At 43.4% G+C, this 19,798-nt stretch overlaps 1 protein-coding gene across 1 annotated transcript in view; it reads right to left on the bottom strand.

Moving 5' to 3' along the window:
- The window catches only part of NPHS1 (NPHS1 adhesion molecule, nephrin), a 44,166-nt gene extending 26,525 nt beyond the window's left edge, over positions 1–17,641 (bottom strand). The window contains exons 1-15 of the mRNA XM_042439813.1: positions 17,611–17,641; positions 16,181–16,258; positions 15,107–15,307; positions 14,016–14,138; positions 13,326–13,457; positions 10,537–10,618; positions 9,866–9,969; positions 8,842–8,960; positions 5,935–6,106; positions 5,249–5,406; positions 4,976–5,117; positions 4,733–4,857; positions 3,795–3,896; positions 2,254–2,425; positions 332–461 (exon numbers count right to left, since the gene is read on the bottom strand). Coding sequence (XP_042295747.1) covers positions 332–461; positions 2,254–2,425; positions 3,795–3,896; positions 4,733–4,857; positions 4,976–5,117; positions 5,249–5,406; positions 5,935–6,106; positions 8,842–8,960; positions 9,866–9,969; positions 10,537–10,618; positions 13,326–13,457; positions 14,016–14,138; positions 15,107–15,307; positions 16,181–16,241 — 1,823 coding nt within the window. The 5' untranslated portion in view covers positions 16,242–16,258; positions 17,611–17,641. The remainder of the gene's footprint in view (positions 1–331; positions 462–2,253; positions 2,426–3,794; positions 3,897–4,732; positions 4,858–4,975; positions 5,118–5,248; positions 5,407–5,934; positions 6,107–8,841; positions 8,961–9,865; positions 9,970–10,536; positions 10,619–13,325; positions 13,458–14,015; positions 14,139–15,106; positions 15,308–16,180; positions 16,259–17,610) is intronic.
- Between the last annotated feature and the right edge of the window lie 2,157 nt (positions 17,642–19,798).

Here is a 19,798-nt window from a genome sequence, read left to right as displayed (position 1 = left end):
TTTGCCAAATGCATATTCAAGGCAGCTAATGCACTTATTCAAATACAACTAATGTGCTTATGAAATACGTGCTTGTAAGGTTTTACCAGCAGCCTGTTGTTTATGACCATGGAATATATTGCACTAGCTTCTAACTGGTTCAAGGATAAGAGCAGTAGCCCACACCCAGAGAACTATCACACTGTAGGTAAGAGTAAGAAAAGTGGCAATACAAGTAGCAAAATCTCTTACATGGACTGGCCCTGAAAAAAATGGGACAAGGGACTATGAGGACAGAGGACAATAAATGAAGTTGGTACAAAACTAGCCTTGAGTGAGCAGCCTCTCTTACTTCTTTCCATCTTTGATCCAGGTGAGAGTGGCAGGAGGGTTGCTGCTTCCCGACTTGCAGGTCAGGGTTACCAACTGGCCGCGTCTCAGTTCCTTGTCTGTAACTGTTATTGTTGCATGTAAAGGTGGGACTGAGGAAAAAGGTAGAGGTGAGGAATTAGCAGGCTACTAGGAATCAAATTTCATTGTCATGCTGCTCCCAACTCTCCCCTTCACAGTCGTTCTATTTTCATCCCCCGTGGTTTTAATGGAGCTGAACTTAACAATGATGGGAGCTGGGAGGAAATGTGGGGCACAGCCGTTCAGGACTATACCATTTCACAAATACAAAGGAGAGAAATCACTTGATCATATGCTTCACTCATACCATAAACTCGCTGCATGTCAAAAGCCAGCATAGCAGGAGGAAAGTTTCTACACTGAAGTCTTGCTGTGACATGCTAGCTTTCCATGGAGAGCATCCTAAACTGGGGCCTTCTAAAGCACACAGGTCAAGCTCAATAACCCCTCCTAGTTTACAGGGAGACAGGACCAAGGACAGCTCATAATGAATGTGCAAAGCTAAACACAAGGCACTCCCAGGAGCTAACGGTGAACTTTCAGCAGCTCTTACACTACAGTGTTACAGCACTATGATTCTACTAACTGCCAATGCTATATCCTATGGAATCATGGTTTGTAGTTTGGTGAGTCTCTAGAACTTTCTGGCTAAGAGTTATTTAATAGCAAATTTCAGGATTCTATAAGTTAAAACAGAACCATGGCAGTTAAAGAGAAATCATTGTGCCATAGTTTTGTAGCGTGAAAGAATCCCAGGCTGCAGTTTCAGGCTTTATCCCTTTGTTGGTGGCATTGAAAGAAAGCATATCCTCTTTCACAACCTTCTGTACAACTAGCAGTAATAAACAACTGTCCTCTTGTGTAGCTAGAATTTAGTAAAGGAGATCTCTACCAGGGCAAAGTCGGTAGAACATATAAAGTGGAAGGGCTGAAGGACACATCAAGGTCACACACAAATACAGTATGCCCTTGCCTTACATGGAGGATCTGTTCCAGACACACACACACACACACACACACACACACACACACACACACCCCAAAGGAAGACTGTACTGTCAAAGAAAGGATCAAGTAGAACAGGAAATCCTCTTATTTTATTTCTTGTCCAGGAGAATCCAAGGGTCAGCCTGGGTTGGGCAGCACTAGTCTAGGTTTTGGGGTCCTTTCTAAACTGGGGATGGACAACTACAGAGGCTGCACTCGTCTCATTTTCCACATAAACCCAAAGCCTATGGGCCTCATCCATGCATTTTTCCAAATGGGAATTTGCCAGTCAGTTTTATTGAAAACAACTTTACCCACTCAAAAAGATCTAGGGAAGGCAAAATAGTTTTTCAAATAGAAAAGTGCCTCCCCTGTGGTCTGGGAGCATGTTCTCCACTTGGCATCTGAATTTGGGGAGATGGATAGGGCATGAGGGCACTAAAGGCTTGGCAAGTTGAACAATTTTCACCTGCTGATCCAGACAGTTGGAACTACTGGGCAGTCACATATGCAGCCTACAGCTATCCACTCTGTTTCCAGCTGCTTCTGACTTCCTCGGGGGGAAAGGAGGAGGACAGAACTATCTCTTCAAGGTGTGTTCTTGGAAATACCACTGGTTCCTGGAATTCCCTGCCCATGGGAGTATCTGATGAGAAATAACATCTGAAATTCTCTCCAGGGATGGCCCTTATACCCACTTTTTTTAGTCCTCCCCTCCTATGACAGGAGGAGGACCAAATCCTGGATCATTATATGTAAGTTTTGGCATGGAGTCATAAGCATATATCTCCCACCTTCACTCTGAAATGGGATGGTTCTCAGGGGCTGCACCTGATGCTTTTTCTGAACCTTTGGATTTCATGTGTTGAGGCTTACACTGGACATTCAGAAGAGTATATGCAGTGAGTGCTGGGGTTCTGGAAACGCCAGTAGCATTGCAGCGGTAGGTAGCCATGTTGTCACTGGGAGTAAGGGTCAGGATCAGCTCCCTGGAAACAATATTCCCCGATGTCCTTGAGGTTATTCCATCCCTTACTGTTTTGATATCCTGGAGAAGTAATGCAAATGGTGGTGAAGGTAAGAAAGAGGCAGCAATCCACTTCAGACCTTCTATACATGTGGTGGCGAATCTATGGCACATGTGCCCTCTCTGGCACAAGAAGCCATTTTAGAGGGTATACAGAGAGAGAGGAGGGCAGGGAAGAGGAGGAACAGATGCACACCTATTCTTCATCTTCTCCCTACCCTCCCAGGCCTTTTGCTGTCTCCAGGGTCCTGGTCCCAGAAGTCCCACTTCTTTGAGTTTGGGCACTCAGTCCCTAAAAGGTTTGCCGTCTCTGTGAATCTATGCCTGGATCTAGGCAACCAGGATAAAGAAGAGGACAACAACGCTGGCTATATGACAAGGGTGATAAAAGGGCACTTCACTAACAGTTCCATTGCAAAATCACATCATCCCTGGGAGAAGTCCTCTTAAGAGCACTTTCTGGCCAAACAAAGCATCATGATGGACACATGACACAGATAGAATATGAAAGAATATATCGCCCTACAAATGCCAAAGTTTTTCTAATACAAAATTAATACATTGTAATGCAACCAGAAAGGATGTAACCATTGAACATGGCCGCATCACATACCACAAAGAAGCATTATCTGAATTGCAGTGCCAACATTTAGTAAAAGTAGAGAACTAAATTTAACTAGAATTTAACTGATGGCCAATGTTATTGGAGTGTGTATGTTTTTAATGTTGCTAAAAAAAAACCCTCTATGGATGGCAAATTTACCATCTATCATTCAAGGGTGAGAAGATCTTACTGATTTAGAACTTCCAAAAATGTGGTTTTGGAAACATGCTCTGCTTATATTAATGTATATGCCTAGCCCTGTATTAAAAGTACAGTTTTTTCCCTTTCCTTTTTTTCATCTCTCACTTCTTTCCTTTCTTTGCCAGTATACCTCTGAACATCTAAGATTTTTCTTTTTAAAAGATGGAGAGATGGCTAGGGCACACACAGTAGAATGCAGTTTGCCTATGGCATGGATGTACTGTTTTGAGAGGCCCAAGGCATGGGGGGTGGAGGTAGAGATGCTAGAAACTCATTTATTCAGACTACAGAGCTGGGAAATCAGTAACAATTTATTTGCTTTCAGGGATCAGAAGACATTATGAAAGAGTTCGACAACCAGTAGCATACAGAAAAGCCACATCTGCAGGGTATGTCTTGTTTCAAAAACTTGCAGATCACATTTGATTGAAAGCAGCCCTATGTATGTACATAGACAATCTATCAGGGAAAGTTCCTTGTGTAGTACAGATGGAGCTTTGGCCTCCTGTGTGCTTCCACACCTATTGCATGTTTTCTTGCTCCTTTCCCCAAGCCAGTACTAGCAGTCACTCACACCTTACTCACCTTCTTGCCCAGGCAAGGCTGCAGCAGTCCACTCTGCCTAGGAGACAGTTGCCCTTGCTGCCCACACATTCCTGTGGCTCCTCCCAAGTGTGTACAGGTCACCTCCAGGGTAGAAAAACACAGCATGTGTTCTAATGCAAAAACTGCATTTATAAAGCTTGAAGGGCATGTTATTATTCATACAGTCATAGAATCATAGAAGTTGGAAGAAACCACGAGGGTCATCTAGTCCAACCCCCTGCCATGCAGGAACTCTCTATCAAAGCATCCCCGACAGATGCCGACAGTCATACTGCCCCTGCCTGTGGTTCACTTTCTACACTCAGGAGTTTTATTTTTTTTTTTTTACTCAACCGGGCTCCAACATAATTGTCTGTAGGGAGAACAAACTATAGGGAGATAAATCATAGTAATCTTTCACTTATAGATTCCTTTTGCTCTTTAAAGTTGGAGGCTGCCGCCTTGCTTTAGTGGTAATTGGGGCCAATTTGCACTTTCAAGGGGCACAGTTAGTTTGACCATGAGTATTCTAAGGTTTGCTGGGATTGTTCAGCTACCTTATGCCTTCACCTCCCTTTGAAATGGAACATAGTTATCGGCCATAAAGTAACACAGGAGTGAAAATCATGCAGCCCTTCAGATGTGGTTGGACTGCAACTCCCAGCACTCCTCACCACTGGCTATGGTTGCTGGGAACTGAAGTCCAAGAACATCTGGAAGGCCACATGATACCCTTCTCTACAACAACACAAAATGAGGAGGCTTCTTCCAGGAAGGGCAAGGTCCAGTAGACCTCCATGCAAGTGCTTGAGATAGGAAATAAACTGGAGTGCCTAGCCCAGCTGCCATTACAGAATCTTGAAACACTGCTTGAGTCCCAGTTCCAGGGTTTTTGCTATCAATAAACTAGGCAAAGCAGGCCAAGGGAAGATAGGCACCTTGTACCACTCGAGACGAGGTGAAGGGCTCCCGCCGCTAGCAAAACAGGTGAGCTTGACTTCAGTGCCAGCTCGAAAGCATGTTTCCAGAGGTGGCACATCAATCCAGATTTTCTGAGGTGGATCTGAACAAAAAGTAAAGAAGGTAAAGGAGGAAATACATTAGCAGAAAGTGTTCAAAACATGTCAAAATACCCACTGTTGTTGCTCCTACTACCTTACCCACCCTATCCTCATACTCACACATTACTCTGAGGGTCACACTTGCAGTTTTGGTGTACACAATGGCTTCGTTGAAGGCCTCACAGATCAAAGATAGACCATTGTCTTCTCGGTGCACTACATGTGTCAGATTCGATACTGTAATCATCCCTCCGTGAGCTGCCTGCAAGAGGAAAGCAATCCTCACTGAGTGATTCTCGTTTTGCCAAGATGGAGAAAACACAGATCTAAAGTGTCTGTTCATATAGATATTTGGACTGAGCAATTTTCTCACCCATCACTCATCTTGCCTACCTCTGAGTTGGTGACCTCAGTGGCATTAAGCTCCTTCCAGCCCAGCCACCAGCGCAGAAATACAGGAGGGTTGCTGGGAGAAGTAAAACAAGACAGAGAGATCTCCTTGTTCTCTTGGGTGCTGCTTGAGCCGATGATTTTCACCTGTTCGGGAGGAACTGCCATCCAGAAATACAGTGGGAAAGAGATCACTCACCCAGTAAAAGACCCCCACTCCTATAAATGAGCCAGAAATGTCAGTTTTCCCATAAACTACTGAGTGTCTTTCTCCCTCAATCCCTTCAATGAATAGGATATCTTAAGGACATAGTGCTTCTGTGCATGTAAGCAAGGATGAAGGGAATTTGACCCTAAACCTCTTTTGCGCACCCCAGGCTTGCCTGGATACCTTCTGAAAAGGTCACTATACTCACACACAGACACACACACAATTAAAATTTGGGAGAAGGGTTGCCTTAAAATGTGACCCATCATTCCTGGAGGCCATGTGGAGGTGTTTAAAACAGACTAGCTTATCGAGAAAAGTCCTCCTTCCTTTAAAAAACTGATGAAGCAATGGAAGCACCAGATATGGGGAAACAACTGAGAGAAGACTCTTTAGTGTAACCATGGTAGGAGGGATGTCAAGGAGAAGGACGTGGAAGACCTGCCTAGGTTGTTTTTACAAGAAGCATTCTGACACTTACAGACCACATTCAGGATAGTGCTGGCTTGCAGAGGAAATTGTAAGACTTGATTCAAGGCCTGGCAGCTCACTGTCGCCATGTTGTCTTCTGCTTTGATGCTGAAACTCAGAGAACTCCTGGACAATTGGTTGGCTTCGTCCGTCTCCCAGTTAGTGGAAATGACTTCGCCATTCTGTAAGGCAAAAGATGACCAAGATGCAAGGTGTCAAGCCTGAAAGGGATCTAGTGGTCCAAGTAGATCACAAGTTAAACATGAGTCAACAGTGTGATGCTGCAGCTAAAAAGGCCAATGCAATTTTAGGCTGCATCAAGAAAAGTATAGTGTCTAGATCAAGGGAAGTAATAGTGCCTCTCTATTCTGCTTTTGTCAGGCCCCACCTGGAATATTGTGTCCAGTTCTGGACACCACAATTCAAAAAGGACATTGAGAAACTGGAGCATGCCCAAAGGAAGGTGACTAAAATGGTGAAGGGTCTTGAAACCATGTCCTATGAGGAACGACTTAGGGAGCTGGGATGTTTACCCTGGAGAAGGGAAGGTTAAGAGGTGACATGATAGCCCTGTTTAAATATTTGAAGGGATGTCATATTGAGGAGGGAGCAAGCTTGTTTTCTGCTGTTCCAGAGAATAGGAGTTATGGGGGTAAAGGCTGTAGTAAAAGACATTTGGTGACACACATACACACACCTTCCTGGGTCCACCTCCTTGACTCTGTCACAGCTAACCATTCATTTCCCCCTCAGTCTGGATGAATGCAAGGAAAACACTGACTGCCTTTGTTCCTTTATATTCATACTACTAGTGTGCATGGAAATGGTAAGTGACTAGGCTGCAAAAAACAGAGGAGGAGGAGATGGCACCCTAGGAAACTTTGGAGTCAGTAGTAGGCCTCCTTTCAGGGTGTGGATCTTGGCAAGTACCCAACAAGGTCAACCCTTGATGCCAGTCTGAGCCTTTTGCTTCTCGGTTTTTACGTTCCTGCTTCCTACAGATGCTTCCTTTCTCGGGTCTCCCTCTCTCTTCCTTTCCGAATTGCAACTCCAGGCAGATTCTCAACAGTTCAAGCCACCCACACTTGGCTTCTTTCTTAATTATCTCCACCACCTCGGGTGAAACTCCGATCTAATGAAGTTAATCCAGGAGGAGTAGAAAAAAAGAGTTAAAGAAGTATTGCAGTACAAACAGAGTACCCTAACCAGCTCCAGAGATTACAAAGAGCCTTTGTTAAAGAATAACCAATAACTAAGATCTGCCTATGGGCTAACTGCAGCTGACGGAATCAAGCCCAAATTCTTATGATTTTATTGCAGAAGAAGATGCTGGAGTTGTATGTAACAAAAAGAAATGGATCTTTTGCAATGCAGGTTCCTCTGCCTTGGAACGACATGCCTTTACTGTTTTTTGTTCATTTGTTTATTGTGTCATTTTTATTGTTTGGCTAGTGTTGAGCTTGGGCTTACTGCACAGCAATATCTGGGTTTTAGTAAGAAATAAAGCTCTGGGTGATTTCATTCATATTCTCTCTCTCAATCTGACCAGCCTACAAGTTGTCATGATGATGAAGTAGGAAAAAGGAAAGCCATGTAGATTGCCTTGATCTCAGTGGAGGAAGATGTAACTAAATGATGGAATAAATGTAACTTGAGAATAAATAGATACAGTTTTGGTCATCATCGCCATAATCTTGGCTGTCTTTTTATGCTAATTGCTCCAAACTGCAGAAACAGAATTAACCCTGTGTAATTCTAACAAAAATCTGCCAACAAATATGGGGGGAAATTTGGCCAAAAATTGGAAATGATCAATACACATCTCCATCCCTTAAAAAAGGAGACATAAAAGTGTGCAGTTAACTACAAGACCATTGCATTAAATTCCAATGCAAACAAAATCATATGCGAAATTCTGCATCAGAGACTCCTACCATAGAGAGCAATTCCAGGGGTACAAGCTGGGTTCAGTCAAGAAAGAGGGACTAGGGACCACATTGTAAACATGGAGCGCACCAGGAAATTCCAGAAGAAAATCAGCATGTGCTGTGTGTGTGTGTGTGTGTGTGTGTGTGTGTTGCGGGTGTTCAAGATGTTTCCAACCTATAGCAACTCAAAGGTGAACCTACTATGGAGTTTTCTTAGCAAGATTTGTTTAAAAGAGGTATGCCATTGCCTTCCTCTGAGGCTGTGAGAGTGTGACTTGCCCAAGGTCACCCAGTGGGTTTACATGGTTGAGCTGGGAATCAAACCCTGGTCTCCTGAGTCATAGTCCAATGCTCAAACCACTACACAACACTGGATCTGTGCTTTATAGACTACAGCAAAGCATTTCACTGTATAGGTCGTGAAAAATTATGGACTGATCTTAAAGAAATGGGTATACCTTACACTTGATGCTCCTGATCCTCCTGTACAGGAATCTACCACCAGAACATAATATGGAGAAAAGGAATGGTTCCCAATTGGAAAGGGAATCAAACAAGGTTATATTCAACTTCCGTGCAGAAAATATCATACACAGAGCAGGTCTAGATACAGAGGGAAGTGGAGTCAAGACCAAACACCATTCCCACCCTCTGAAGTAGCCCATTCTACTACCAAATAGTAGTAGAGGTTATTCCTAATTTCTTGTCATTTTCAAACGTTACGATTGTATTATATTTAAATATACAATGATGTTCTTTGAGGACTGGAAAAAGCTGCCTATGAGGATATTGAGATACACACACACAAACACCTTTTGCATAGACAACACAATAGAGCTCCTTTCTTTTCCCACAAAACACAGCAAGTGCAGCTTTGTGTTGTTCACACCCCCTTTTGCCACAGCCCATAATCCCATTCTCTGCCGGCTTCTGACAAAAAACAGTTGAACCCTTGATCCTACCTAGCCTCCCCAAATTCTCTTGCTCACCTTCAGCCACTGCAGAGTGGCCAGTGGGTTCCCACTCAAAGAATGGCAGGTCAGTTTGAGTTCCTTGCCTGTTACTATAAGTTCATTATATCCTTCAATGTGGGGTGGCTGAGGGGGGACTGTCAAAGAAAGAAAGAAACTGTTTAAAATGAACCTGAATGTCTTGCACAACACACACCCCAACTCCGCTTCTATGCTGGCATGATGCTGCGCCCCACTCCATGGCGGATGGCATCACAGTGCTCCCCTGGTGCTGCATCCAGATGATACAGATGCAGTGCCAAAGGAGCACCAAAAAGCTGTGGCTCCAGCCACTATGGCACCCTTTCTGTGGCTTTTTGTGGCTCCTTTTTTGCGCTGCGGATAGGCCAGATTGGGGCTGGGGTGTGTGGTTGCTGTGGCCCCAATATGGCAAAGACAGAGGCGGCTGCAGGCCACTCTTTAGGGACAGTCTGTTCAGCCCCTCAGTCAACATCATCCAAATGATAGAATAAAATTTGAAGCCATGCTGGGTGGGGGAATGGAATTGAGGCTTCTGCTTTGAATGGCAGACCCTACTGATCCACCAAGAAAATTAAACACACCCACACCCAAATAGACTGTCTACAAAGCAGTATTCTCTCCTCTTTTTTAAGGTGATAAAAATAGTTCTGATTAAACTGACCAATATAGGTCATTTCCATCACATGCCTACCTGCTCTCTGTCACTCTTTTTTCTTTTAAGAGCCTCAACCCCCATTTATTATCTTGCACTGCAAATTCCTGCAGATTGATCTTGTCTGTTTGCTTTCTCTTCTGTGGAGTCTCTTGTTTCTTTTTCCTTTTATTACTAAATGCCCAGGGCGATCTCTCGCCTTTCTCCTCCACTTTCCACCCTCCCTTTTCTTCTCCTCATCCCACTTCCTTGTGTGTTTGTTTTTTATTAAGAGAGTAATAAAGAACTCTCCTTGGGCACTTAGATGCTGTTATAATGATGTTGCTGTAGCCCTGGTAAAGGTCTGACAAAGCATTTTGTTTGACTTACACAGGATGTTCATAGTGAAGCCAACCATCACTGGGATTAAAGCAACAGCATTCGAGGCTCTGCAGGTCAGCCGTCGCTTATTGTCCGAACTCCTGGGTGTGATCCTGAAAGAAAGCGGAGAATGAGTCTTGGGGAAGAATTCATTGCTGGTATTTGAAAAGTCACCGGAACTATTTATTCCATTTCTTTAGTCACTTATTGTATTCTTGTTGCAAATTTGAAAAAAAATTACTTCTGTGGACTACAACGCTGAGAATATGCCAACTAGCCTGGCCAGTGATAGTTTGCAGCATGGCAAATGTTAACTGAGTACAGCTTGTGGCCTGGTTGGCTGGGGGATTCTGGTAGTTCTGGTCAAATAATCCATTTTTCCCAGGATCCCAGCTCCGGATATTGTCCTATTATATTTTTAATAGTCAATATGATGCACACTACCCAGAAGAATTTGATTAGTGGTCAGTTTAAAAATGGGAAGAAGGGTCAAAAAAGTAGACAAGACAAGAATTCTGACACTCTAATCCTTTCCACACTTCTTGGTATTTTCTTCTTCCACTGACTGCAGTTTAAAATGATAGAAAGCAAATGGTCCAAACACAAGACATTTTGTTTCCAGAGACAAATGAAGTCCTATGTGCATCCCACAACTGAAATCCCCTCTAAACTCTTCCCACCTCAGAGTAGCCTCAGTGCTGAAGAGTTTGTCTCCGGAACCAGGCTGGATGTAAGATGTCACATCTGTCAGGTCTTTGTCACCTGCAGAGAAGGAGAAGGTGTTGAAGAGCTGTGCAAATTCACTGGTGTCCTAGGTTTGGCCCCTTTCATTAGAGCAGTATGATTCTACTTCCGCTTCCATGGTCCAAAAGACACTTCAGAAATAATCCAGTTCTTATATATTTTCATATGAATATCATATACCAAGTTGTTACTCCAGGGTCTGGCCACTGCACCATTCCTCTTTTTCAATACCCAAGTTGATATGGCTCCGCATGGGGGATGCTTAAGAGCACATATCCAGGGTAGATCAATCAAGATCAGAATCTGCATAATACTTTCATGAATAGTGATGGTGAGCGACCAGATGTTTGCAAAAGAACAAAAGTCTGAGTATACTTTCCTCTGGAGGAGATAATCCATTGTCCAGAGACATTTGCACTGATTGTCCAGGCATTTACAAGTTCCCTTCTCATTCTTCTATCCTGGAAACTTCATTTTAATCCCAAAATCTGCTCCAGGATACATTTTGCCCTATAAATATGCCTGCCAAGGTACTTTCATTTTGGTCTTGTTTGAGATTCAGACAGACACTCTGTCAATATCTTGCTTGATTCCTCAACATTGCTGGCAGCCGCTGAGCCATTTCACTTCACAGTGAAATGGAGCCCCGCTTCTGGAATCAATACAGTATCACCTCCTGCGATCCCTTCAGTTGCTATCTCCTACTCCCTTTTATACCATTCGTTCTTGTGAGTGTGCTTTTGTTTGAGTGGTGATTTCTTTCTACAAATAGAACTACATTTTGACCGCACATTTTGTTTCTTTGAACCAGTATATACAGTTGTCCCACCAAATTCGTTGGGGTTAATGGTGAAAGAACCTCGGGAATGTGGAAAAACTGCAAATAAAAACCACTATTCTATTTAATAATAATAATAATAATAATAATAATAAATTTATTTCTACCCATCTCTCCAACAAGATCGAGGCGGCGTACATCAGTAAAATCCATACAATACAAGAGAATAAAATCCCACAATCCCCCTCCCTCCTTAACCCCAAATCAACAACAATAAGTGCAACATCACAATAACTATAAAAAATACAATTAAAATCATTAAAATGCTTGCTAAAAGAAAAATAGGACAGTCAAGGGACAGTCAGTAGGATGGTCCATATCAGTGGGGTGACTGAGTCAATTATTTTGGGAAGGCCTGTTGGAAGAGAACCGTCTTGACAGCCTTTTTAAAACTGTCAAGGTTGGTAATATGTCTGATCTCCTCCAGCAGGCCACTCCATAATTTGGGAGCAGCAGAGGAAAAGGCCCTCTGGGTAACCGTGGCTAGCCTAGTCTTTGTTGGCTGCGATACTGGGGACAGAATGGTACCTTGAGGGACGACAGATTTAAGCTCCCTTTTAGAGGAGCATTTGTCCCCAAGCATCACCATCTGGAATCTGCCTGAGAGATAGGATTGAAACCACTGCAATGCAGTGCCCCTGACTTTTACCTGAGAGGACACTTCTCTAGGACTCTCCAGGTCCTCCAGTGCAACTCTGTGGTCAACATCTGCCAGGGGTTGATGATAGGATCATGCTGGAAGACCTACAAATGCCTAGGGAAGTGTTTTCTCTAGGAACTTCTAGGTTCTCCGGTACAACTCTATGGTCAGCTTCTGGAAGAGTTGCACTGGGGAAACTAGAGATTCCTAGAGAGAACATATAAATCAAAACCACAAAAAATCAACTATCAAAACAGTCAAAGCCATAAATGTGGAAGGCCAACAGCTTGAACTCTGCTTTTAGTTGCCCAAGCCCTCTCATCAGCTTTAATTGAGCTAATAAAATTCCTCCAATAAATAATAATAATTGAGCTTTAATTGAGCTAATAAAATTCCCCTAATAAATATTGATTGTGTGTGCTCTCTTGGGACCCTGGCATTTTGAGTAACAAAGTTTGTAATACATCTGTAAACTAAAACTTTTTTAAAAGATATGTATGCAATGAACTACTTTGGCTGGACCCAAGACTATGTGTGAGAGGAGCTGGCCTATTCCCTTTTCCCAGCAACCGCAGTGAGTAACCTATTGTGGTCTTGAAGAACAGCATGATATTTCAGTGATTCCTGAATAACTTCTAGTTAGACTGTACTCCATAAACAGACCTGAGAAGAATTCCATTTTGGGGGCTCCAGAATCCCACAGCCATCATGGCCAATGGAAATGCAGCCATGGACTGTTGGGTATTTCATCTTGCTATCAGAAGAATTTCTTGTCTTTGGGGGATACCTCTGTGCTTCTCAAAGACAACCCAAAGCATTTTGTTATCTGAGGCAAAGAATAAATGGACACCCTTATACGAAAACCAAATGGCAGCTGATTCTTTTCCCAGAACTTGTGGTTAGATAGCATCTTGCACCACACCTGAAGGCAGTAAGCCATCTTAGACAGTGTGCTGCACCTCTCTCTTCCAACATCTTGCTGTACTTCTGAACATCTGTCACCCACAGCAGCTCCCTCACAAATCATAGGACTTGCCTTCCATACTTGTGATATTCATATACAAGACTGGCCTGTTTATGTGTAAATATTACAAGGACATGTTCAGTTTTCCATTCTACAAATGAAATCCTGCCTAGCAGCACAATGCAGCTCCAAAACATCTCTCACAGCTTAAGGGAAGTGGGACGCATGTGGCAAATCATTCCAGCTTCAGGAATGAATGAGGTGCTGGAAGCCATTCCCTTACCCATACTGAAGGCAATCTCAGCTGGAGGACGGGCATCATTCACTTGACAACGTACTGTGTATTCCATGCCGGCCACCCAAGTCACAGTGCTGTTGGCCTCATACTCCATAAAGAGTAGTCTTTTAGGGGGAACTGTACAGAAAAGAAATACAGTGGGAAATATTGACTTGAGGGTTCTTTCCTCCCTTCACTTCTGAGTCAGAAGCACCTCCAGAAGTAATTTTCATGTCTTAAAACCCTTGGCACAAATTATATAATCCCTGCCCACTCCCAGTGATGGGAAGTGGGTGAGTGAAGAAAGAGAGAGAGAGAAAGGGACTTTGGCAGAAAGAGAGAGAAAGAAGGATGGAAAGAGAGAGAAAGAGGAAGGGATAGCAGAAAGATGGACAAGAAGAAGTAACAGAAAAAGAGAAGGGGCAGCCCACCAGCTTCAAATTTTGATCTCAATCTTCGCTGGCTTCTTCCCTCCCAGTGCCATCATGAGGCCCCTAACAGAATATCAAAGTTGGTCCTTGACAGAGAAAAGATTTTTCATGGGACAAAAGTTAGGCAAATAATCTGAGCTGGTATAAAGGAGCTATGACTTATACTGAGATGGTTTCTAGATAAATTTTGGAGGAGGAGAAAGCGATACACACCTGATTAGGAGAGCAACTGAGCAGCTCTCCACAGATTCTCTCTGGTACTTACTAAGCACAGTGAGTTGCACACTGCAGGAGATAATACCACCACTTTTCTCTGAAGGTCCCACCTGGCATTCATATGAAGCATCATCATCCAGTTGACTCTGTATTACTTGCAAGTTATACTGGCCTAGAGCATCAAAAACAATTATTTATTAATTACATGTATATCCTGCCTTTTCTCTAACAATCTCTAGAAAACATGATTCTCCTCCTCCCTATTTTATTTATGGATTACATTTGTATCTAGTCTTTCTATTCATTGAGTTCAATAAGTATATATGGGTCTTTCCTACATACTTGATTTCTACAATAACCTTGTGAAGTAGACTAGGTTGAGAAAGAGTAACTGACCCAAGATCACCAAGTGCGTTTTATGGATCAGATCTCAGATTAAAGCTCTCCCAAGTCCCTTTGTACCACTATGGCTCTTACCACAAGAACAAGCTTAAATAGCACATATATGATATTAATTCATCAGCTGGCAACAAGAAGTCTGAAGACTACATGAAGGGACCATGTCCTTCACTACTACCACTGAATTTGCCACTAGAGCACCTGCAGCAAAGAAGGCGAGGTATAACAAGGTCCACAGGGAGCGCACATCTTTTTTTCAGGCTGAATCACATCTAGAAGAACAATTAGGCTTAAAAACAAGGTGTATTCTCTGCAAATGCCTTGTTTGAAATTTACAGTGGTAGTTGCCACTACAGCTACAGGTGTAGTGGATAACAATTTAGTAACAGTAGGACATGTTCTTGCCATTGGGGATGTGGCTACCACTACCCCAGAACTGCCCCACTTCTGTCCTACCTGGTGGTTGTTGTTGCATTCCTTCAAATCATTTCTGACTTATGGCAACCTTAAAGCAAACTCTTGGCAGTTTCTGTCCAGAGGTCACTTGCCTTTGCCTTTCTCTGAGGCTGAGAGAGTATGAACTGCTCAGTGGATTTCCATAGCCAAGCAGGGATTCTAACCCGGTTCTCTAAGAATCCTAGCAACACTCAGTTCACTGAATCATACTGACTACACATCCCAACTGATAGCATTGACTAAACCACCACACCTTGCCTTCTCTGTAAACAAATGATGGCTCACCTTTGTTAGGATCTCCCACCATGCTGTAGCGAGGGAACCGTGGAATGTTTTGATCAGGACCCAGCAAAAGCCCATCCTTCACCCACTGCACAATGCCAGAGGGGTTGTCCACCTCACACTTTAGTAGAGCTGTTCCCCCTTCATGAATGGTGATGTTATCTGGTTCCACCCGAAAGGCCTGCTGAAAGTTCTCTGCATGATCTTAGAGAGACAAAACATGAATAACAATCACTCAGGGACTGTTTATTTCCTCTACGTTCAGTATACACATACTGTACAAAGCTCTCAGTTTCTATTAAGCTGAAGTGAGCTTTAAAAACTGAGAAAAACAAAGAACAGTTGAAATTCCCAGGTTCAAAAGATATATCTGCTTCCTCATCAGAAGAGGCCCTGCTGAATCTCCTGCCAGTATTTGATGGGAACATAGAATGGGCCCGGGTCATTTTCTAGTTTGAGATAAAATGCTAAATAGCATACCCAACCCCTTATCTCAGTACTGAAGGCAAGCCAAATTATCATGGCCCAAGAGGCAAAAAATCCTATAAGCACATCTCTATGGGAGGAAAGATACAGTTGGCCGTCTATATCCATGGAATTTTTTATCCACAGATTCAAGCATCCGCAGATTGAAAATGATCCCAAAAAATTAAATTCCAAAAAGCAAACCCTGATTTTGCCATTTTATATAAGGGACAGCATTTTACTATGCCATTGCATTTAATAGGACTTAAGGATCGATGGATTTTGATATCCAGGGGGGGGGGGGGGCTGGAACTAAACCCCAGTGGATACTAAGGGACCTCTGTATAAGTAATTAACAGGTTCCTACTGTTTCACAGCACCCAGAACAGGCCTGTCATTAGATGGAATGAGGCAGCTTGCCCCAAGCAGTTGATTTGGGGTGTCAAGGCAGCAAATGGTCTTTAATTAATTAATTACTTAATTAATTAATGCATTATTGTTATAGTTTTACTCTTAGGGAGAGAGCTTCGAGGAAACAGGATAAGATATGAGTAGTCTTTGAAAAGACAGAGCAGCAGTCAATTTATATACTGTCCAGTTAAACATTCTCACCTTTTCTGGCCAGCTCCAGGAGGAAACAGATGAGTAGGACATGCACACCTTGGGGCACCATTCCTACCTGCCGAAGCTCTGGGGGTAAACAATCAGAATTTTTGAACATTGAGAACTACATTCAGTCATCAGACACAAGGCAGTGACTGTGGCAAATATGGGTGATAGCAAGTGATAGCAGGAGTGACCACTGGAACTCTTCTCCATTTGATCCAGTTGAGAATGTTGGGCATAAACATAACAGGAGATCTAATGTTAAGAACCTAAGAGGATGGGAGTTTCTAGACCCACGACTCTCAAACTTGGTTCTTCAGATGCTGTGTGATTACAACTCCCAGACATTTTTCATTTATCATGCTAGCTGGGACTGCTGGAAAATGTTTTTAAAACATCTGGGGACCCAAGTTCCAGCTTCTATTGGAAGCTCCTAGTGCTTGCATTAGAAAGACATTGTGCAGTTATTGCATCTTTTGCTCTTCTTAGTGATGGTAAGAAAGAGGCTAGGAGCAGCAATGGGAAAATAGAAGAGGATTATAAGCAGAAGCCCACTCCTTCAATAATTTTTTGCCCCATAACATTTTTTGTAAATGAGGCATGTCAATTGCAATTCCAGCCACCTAGAAGCATCATGTTGGACCATCATGTTGGACCTGTCATGTTGAACCATCTAGTCCAAAGATAAAGTTGAGCCCATGGATTGCATACAGCCCTCAGAGACTCCAAGGAAAGCATGAAGCCCCTTATCCCATTAGCAATTTGGTGATTTTCTCCACAGGCAGTCCAAAAGGAGGGTCCATGCTTATGAACCAATGGAAGCTGCCTGGCAACACCTTCCCAACTCTCAGTCCCAGCCCAACCACATTTCTGCCAGCATTGTCTGTCCTGTGAACTCCTGGTAATTCTCCTTACATGTCCCCAGCCCCACATCACCATGTACTCTCCCAGACTCTGAGGCCTCTCTCCTCCCACCCCTCCATCCCTATTCCAGCAGTAGTACACCATTGGGGTCATCCAGGAGGATGGCCCTATTCCTCCTTCAGGTGGGAATTAGGAGCTGCCAGACACTTATCCTGGGCATAAACAATAGCCCTAGCAGGATGTTTAAGACACAGTCACACAAGCCAGGGAGGTTCAACACATGGGGCACCACTCATCTAACCCCCAATATCCTTCCCAACCACCAGCGGATGGGAGGTACAAAGTGTTCTTAGAGTCTAAGATTTAGATCTTGCAAAGGAGGGGACTGAATAGCAAAACTAGTTCACTTCACCTCTTTTGGAGACCCCTTTACCCAACCTTTAGTGACCCCCCCCCCATCCCACCAGACCCATTATGCATGAGCTGCCACTGCATGGAAGTGTACTATCCTTTAAATATGAACCATGTACCACAGTAATGAAACGGCACCCCATCCTTTCTTATGAACTTACTTTGTTCCCAGGAAGAGATGTCAGTCAGACTCTTAACTGCCTCTCCAGAAGTGTGACTGTGAAGTTAATGAGATTGCTGAAATTCCAGCTCTGGTCCCTCCTCCACATCTTCTCCTTGCAGGATCTGCCCATTTCTGTCCCTCAAGGGAGCCCTAAAAATTTGCAGTGGGAGCAATCCACCTATGCTCCATGGGGGAGTCTTTGAACTGATGCATGGGATGTAGCTTCCATCCAATTATAGCCACATTCAAGTAGTAAGCAATTTCAAGCATGCTGTTTCCCCTTGGGTTTTTACTTTTACTTTTCACTATCTCTAAGTAGGCAAATAAAATTTATAAGGATTTTTCCCCATCTTGATTTAAATTTATTTGGAGAATTTAAAGCAATTAAACAGAAGAGACCTAATCCTGAAGACCCTCTTACCCAAAATGCTCAGAACCACATCCCCCATTCATTCCATTAATTTATTTAACAATCCATTCATTCATCCAATTAGTGCACATGACACCATAACACATATCATAAGATGATAGAGTTGGAAGAGATCACAAGGGCCATCCAGTCCAACCTCCTGCCATGCAGGAACTCTCAAACAAAGCATCCCCAACAGATGGTCATCCAGCCTATATTTAAAAACCTCCAAAGGAGGAGACTCCACCACAATCTGAGGGAGTGTGTTCCACTGTCGAACAGCCCTGTCAGGAAGTTCCTCCTAATGTTAAAGTGGAATCCTGTAGCTTGCATCCATTGTTCCGTGTTCTAGTCTCTGGAACAACAGAAAACAAGCTTGCTCCATCCTCAATCTGACACCCCTTCAAATACTTAGTGTCCGGACGTCGCACCCCGGAGGTGACGCCGCAAGTGCGCGACTAGCGCCTCACGGTGCCACTTCTGGGGTGCAAAAAGAAGCACCATTTTGGCGCTTCTTTCTTGCTGTATCTGGGAACTGTGCGGTTTGGCTGCTGCAGTTCCTGGATGCAGCAACCGGCAGCGCCGGCAGACCGCTGCTTTCAGGCGGTCTGTAACACGCCATTGATAAAGATGTTGAATAACACTGGGCCTAGGACAGAATCAGTTGAGAAGTGTATCACCCTTCAGTCCACAGAGCAGCTTGTATTCTAGAGAATCACAAACTGGAAGGGACCTTAGGAGCATTGCAACCCGCAAGTAATCCATAGCTAGAGCATATCTCATAGAAGGCCATCCAGCCTCTGCTTAAAAGCCTGTGATGAAGGAAAGTCCCTCCAAGGCAATCTGTCTGACAATTGAAGCTGTTCCCTCAGAAAACTCTTCTACACATTCATTAAAAATCTCCCTTATTTTGTCATTTGAAATCATTGTTCTGGGTCTTAGCCTCTGGCACAGCAGAAAACACATTTCCTCCATTGTCTGTGCTTTTCTTAGATCAACTCCCAATGTGTGTGGATGGTAATAAATTTCAAGTAGCGTTCGACTAGTAACAGAATTTGAAATCATTACATACCAACATCAGAATTATCCACACTATTGTTTTTCCAGCTTCTATCGCACCGCCTTTCCTCCCACGCTAGATGTGGGATGTAAACTTAAATAGGCAGATTTTATTGCACACACTCGTGTGCAACCTGCACCCAACCCAGGCTTCCCCATTTTTTAAAAGGTGCGGGAGAAGCGCAGATCAGGTGCAGGATGCCTACTGCCCAGGCCTGATTGTGTGTGATAAAATCCACCGATTTAAGTTGACATCCCATGTCTAGTGCGGGAGGAAAGGTGGTGCGATAATCTCCATAGTCAAGCTGTGAAAGCTTGACAGTGAAGGAAGCTGATAGAGAGAAAATGAATTAATTTGAAATGTTTGCTGGAGGACAGTTCTAGATATACCATGGACTGCTAAAAAGACACATTAATGGGCCCTACAGTAAGTCAAACCTGAACTGTGGACAGAAGCCAAGATAACCAAGCTAAGGCTGTCATATTTTGGACATATTATGAGACAATGTGACTTACTGAAGAAGATAGGCACAGGTCCCATGTTACTCAAAACAGCCCTGTGGCTGCAGGATGTTTCCCTCTCTCCTTGCTACAAATGGAATAAATGCCCTTAAATCATGACTGTGGGTGCGAACTAAAGAAGAAAAACACCTAGGCTGCATCTACACTGGAGAAATAACTCAGTTTAGCACCGCTTTAACTTGTCTGGCTCAAGGTT

Source organism: Sceloporus undulatus, chromosome 9 (assembly GCF_019175285.1).
Source record: "Sceloporus undulatus isolate JIND9_A2432 ecotype Alabama chromosome 9, SceUnd_v1.1, whole genome shotgun sequence".
Classification (NCBI taxonomy): domain Eukaryota; kingdom Metazoa; phylum Chordata; class Lepidosauria; order Squamata; family Phrynosomatidae; genus Sceloporus; species Sceloporus undulatus.
The sequence above is the reverse complement of the archived record's forward strand: the minus strand, read 5'-3'. Positions and strand labels throughout refer to the sequence as shown.